General features: G+C 46.7%; 1 protein-coding gene across 1 annotated transcript; it reads right to left on the bottom strand.

The window, feature by feature from the left end:
- Positions 1 to 1270: 1270 nt before the first annotated feature.
- Positions 1271 to 2071, bottom strand: LOC120904448 (ATP-dependent RNA helicase glh-2-like). Its single transcript, XM_040314417.1, has 2 exons — positions 1697 to 2071; positions 1271 to 1623 (listed from the first exon to the last, which is right to left on the bottom strand). Exons 1-2 carry the CDS (start codon positions 2027 to 2029, stop codon positions 1612 to 1614), a joined length of 345 nt encoding a protein of 114 aa, XP_040170351.1. The 5' UTR covers positions 2030 to 2071; the 3' UTR covers positions 1271 to 1611.
- Between the last annotated feature and the right edge of the window lie 2098 nt (positions 2072 to 4169).

The raw sequence follows: 4169 nt of genomic DNA, 5'->3' as shown, positions 1-4169 counted from the left end.
AACAACAAGTATATACTTCTTGCGTAAGGGAGAACTAGGGAGCGGACCTAAATGGTCGATATGGATGGTATCGAAGGGTAAGGGTTCTTTAGGGATGCTGTACATATTCCGGGCATTAGTATGATGAGGTGCAGAATAAACAATGCACTTGAGGCAGTTCTTAATAAATTTATCAATAGTGGGCTTCATGTGGGGGAACCAGTAATGCTGACTGATTTTGCTGAAGGTTTTGTTTATGCCCAGGTGGCCAATTCGCTCGTGAGTGTGTCTAATTACGTTGTCGACCATTTCCGAAGGGACATACAATTGAGGTTGACCATCAGGTATTTCGCGATAGACAAGCCCATCTTGAAGTAAGAATCCATCAACTTCTTCTGATTCTAACCGATGTTTAAGAGCTTCGATAGATGGGTCACGCGTCTGAGCTACTTGAAGCTGGAAGTCAAGGTCAATCTCACCGATGGCACCCACAGCTTCGGTGCGACTCAGTGCGTCGACATGAGGCATAGAAGTGCCTGAGCGATGACAGATGGTATAATCGTAATTTTCCAGAAACAAGGACCACCTGGCAATCTTAGCGGAAGCATTACGGTTCTTAAGGGTCTCGACCAGAGAGTTGCAGTCAGTAACTATCTAAATGGGGAGCCCATGAACATAATTGTGGAAGCGCTTAAGAGCGTAAATGATGGAAAGAATTTCAAGCTCATAACTGTGTAACTTGGACTCGTCTTTTGAAGTGGTTTTGGAAAAGTAAGCAACAGGGTGCAACTTATTATAACTTAAAAGAAGTGTAAGGGATAGATTCCTCACTCATTGGGACTTGATGGAATCCGCTTTTCAAATCCAGCAAACTGAAGAATTTTTTTCCACATATATGCTCCAAACAAGTTTCGATAAGGGGTAGGGGGTAATTATCCCGAACTGTAATTTTGTTGAGGGGCCGGTAATCCACACACATACGAACCTCGCCGCTCTTTTTCCTAACGAGGACAAGCGCAGAAGCATAAGGAGAATTACTGGCCCGGATGATATTTTCTGCTAACAATTTATCAACAATTTGCTTAACCTGCTGTCTTTCACCATAAGAGAGTCTTCGCGGCTTAGTAAATATTGGTGTATCATGAGTCAGATTGATTTTCATAGGGTGTTTGAGCGGTATAACATCTGAAGTATAGTTGAGGTATGAATTTTCAACAATAGAATTGACTATTGAACGTTGTTCCAAAGATAGTGTTTTTCCTAAATCTAATTCATTATCGGCTTCAGCCACATCGAGCGCACAAATACTCCTAATAGCATCGTCTAATTTTTCTGGAAGAATCGTATCTACTTCTTTAAGTTCCGTCGATAGAGGTTTAGTAATACATGAAGTTGTAAGAGATGAATACGTAAGAAAAATATTAAGTGAGTTCAGTAAATCGCGACCGATAATGACTGGCCACGCAATTCCAGGTAATATAATAAAAGAGTGTCGAACGGAATGATTCTTAAATCGGATAGTACAATCGATTTTTCCTCGAGAGTAAAGTGGTCCCTTAATCATAGTGCAGTATTCGGTAGCGGAAAGAGGTCCTAGCATCTTAACTGGTACTATCGTGTCGCTAATGAAGCTCACAGGACTTCCTGTGTCGAGAAGGGAACGAACGCAGGGAAGGGTGGTACGCTTAGCAGAAGGGTGGAAAAATGTCAAACTCACCTCTTGATTTGTGGCGAGAGCTTCGTCCGAACTAGTATTGCCCTCGACAGTGGCGTTGGCCCGACGTTCAGGGCAGTTACGGTAGACGTGTCCAGTCTGGAAACAACGAAAACATCCGCCGGGTGGGCGCTTAGGTCGCGGGCACGCGTTCTGAAGGTGTCCGAATCGGGAGCAGTTGAAGCAGCGGATGGGTTCCTGCGATGGGCGGGGCCGTTCCATACAGCTGTTCGTTGTGGCCCGGGCATCAGCGGAAGGGGGCTGGGTGGTGCAAAGATGACGGCAAGATTCGAAAAGTTTCAATTTCTTCCGGAAGTCGTTCATCGTAAGAGGCATGAAATGCAGACTCGACGTAATTGACGGGCTTCCCAAGCCGTCGATGACGATCGGGATCAGTTTTGAATCGGCGATACTGGCTTGGTCTGCGATGCGCTGCATGTCAAACAAGTAGTGCAGGGCGGATTCCTGGGGCCGCAATCGACGGTTACGGATTTGGCGATAAACAGATTCGGGCGTAGCAACGACGTGAAGATTGTCGATTAACTCTTTCTTCAACTCATCATAAGTGGTTACAACAAGTTCTTTTGCGACGTTAGCGGCTGTGCCGGTGAGGAGCCGAAGGGTGAAGAAAAATTTATCTGCATCGCGCACTCGGTAAAGTGCAAAGAGACGCTCCAAGTCGCGGAACCATCGGATGACATTGGGGTTCTTATCGACATCGAGTGGCTCGATAAAAGCTTCAAAGTCCTTTACGCAAAGGGCGACTGGCTGCGGCGTTTCAAGTTGGTGCACCTTTTGGCGTAATTCAGCTAGCTGCTGCTGCTGTCGCAGCTTCTCAAATTGGGCCTCGATGTCGTCAGGGCCTAGGGGAAGGGCGGCGGCCATACCATGGGCAGAAGGAAGGGCGGAAACGGCATCAGTGGTATTTTGCATCGAAACGGCAGCGTTCGCAACATTTTCGTGATGCGCAAAATCGTCGTCGCCATTGTAATGTGGAAGGCACAAAATGGCGGCATCTTGGTGGTTTGCACAAGCGGGAGCCGGTGTCGTCGCTGAGGTAGTGGGCTGCGCCGCACGGGGGGAACGAGCGACCGGCTCGTGGGAGGCATAAAGCTGTCGGAATTGTGTGACGGTAGCGGAATCCGGCACGTCGACACTGGTCTCAATAAGCGCCCGACGAAGTACTTTTTTCCTCAGCATGATGGAAAATGGCGTTGTGTCATACACACACGTACACAGGTACACACGGATACAGGCTGGTTAGGCGGCTTGCAGGCGGTTTTGCAGGCGATTTTTGTTGGTAATCCCACTTCTGAGATGTAACGACCAAGCGTTTTACGGTTGGCGGAAGGTTAATTGGCCGTTTTAATAAGATTTAGCACAATTCGGAAGAGCACACAAATAATTATACGCAGAAGTCAGTGGCTTACGTCTGTTCAGTTCAATGTCGCGCCAAGAAGAGAGCTTTATTCTATGACAGTTCATCTAGCACACCGGGTGCTCCAGCGGTCAAGATATAACGCGTTTATACCGCTGCGTTCGGGATTCAGGTTGAGTGCACAGTGGGCGATATTAGTCCGGACGTTACACAGGACATATTATAACCGAAAAGAGAAACAAACTTTTGCCTAAGAAATGAAACGAAATGCTATTCATCAAACAAAATTTATAATCGAAACAAAATTGTACTTATATTCTAGAATTGTACTTTTATACTTAGAATACAAATGTAAACTTAAATATATTAAAAGTAAAGATTACATCGATAATAGATGATTTATTTTAAAACAAAATTAATAATGTTGTTAATAAAAAAGGATTTTTCTGAAGTCATGTCATGTTTCATTTAAGAATATATCTTCAAATATTATTCTGGTTGTAAAACACTATCATGGCTCTTAAACCTATTTTATTTCATTCAAATAAGTTAACACCCAACGTATTAATCTTTTGCATTTGTTTAACAAACCGGAATCGACTCGCCTACTGAATCTACGGGTCGACCCGAACTCGCTGCACCCTCGGGTCAAACTGAACCTACCGTGACCCGACCCGACCCGAACTCGCTGCACCAACGGGTCGGAGTCGCTTATGCTTTCTCGCACCTACTGATCCATCGGGTCGACCCGAACTCGCTGCACCCTCGGGTCAAACTGAACCTACCGTGACCCGACCCGACCCGAACTCGCTGCACCAACGGGTCGGAGTCGCTTATGCTTTCTCGCACCTACTCATCTATCGGGTCGACCCGAACTCGCTGCACCCTCGGGTCAAACTGAACCTACCGTGACCCGACCCGACCCGAACTCGCTGCACCAACGGGTCGGAGTCGCTTATGCTTTCTCGCACCTACTGATCTATCGGGTCGACCCGAACTCGCTGCACCCTCGGGTCAAACTGAACCTACCGTGACCCGACCCGACCCGAACTCGCTGCACCAACGGGTCGGAGTCGTTTATGCTTTCTCGCACCTACT

Source organism: Anopheles arabiensis, chromosome 3, assembly GCF_016920715.1.
Source record: "Anopheles arabiensis isolate DONGOLA chromosome 3, AaraD3, whole genome shotgun sequence".
Taxonomy (NCBI): domain Eukaryota; kingdom Metazoa; phylum Arthropoda; class Insecta; order Diptera; family Culicidae; genus Anopheles; species Anopheles arabiensis.
Note: the sequence above shows the minus strand (reverse complement) of the source record. Positions and strands in the feature narration are given on the sequence as shown.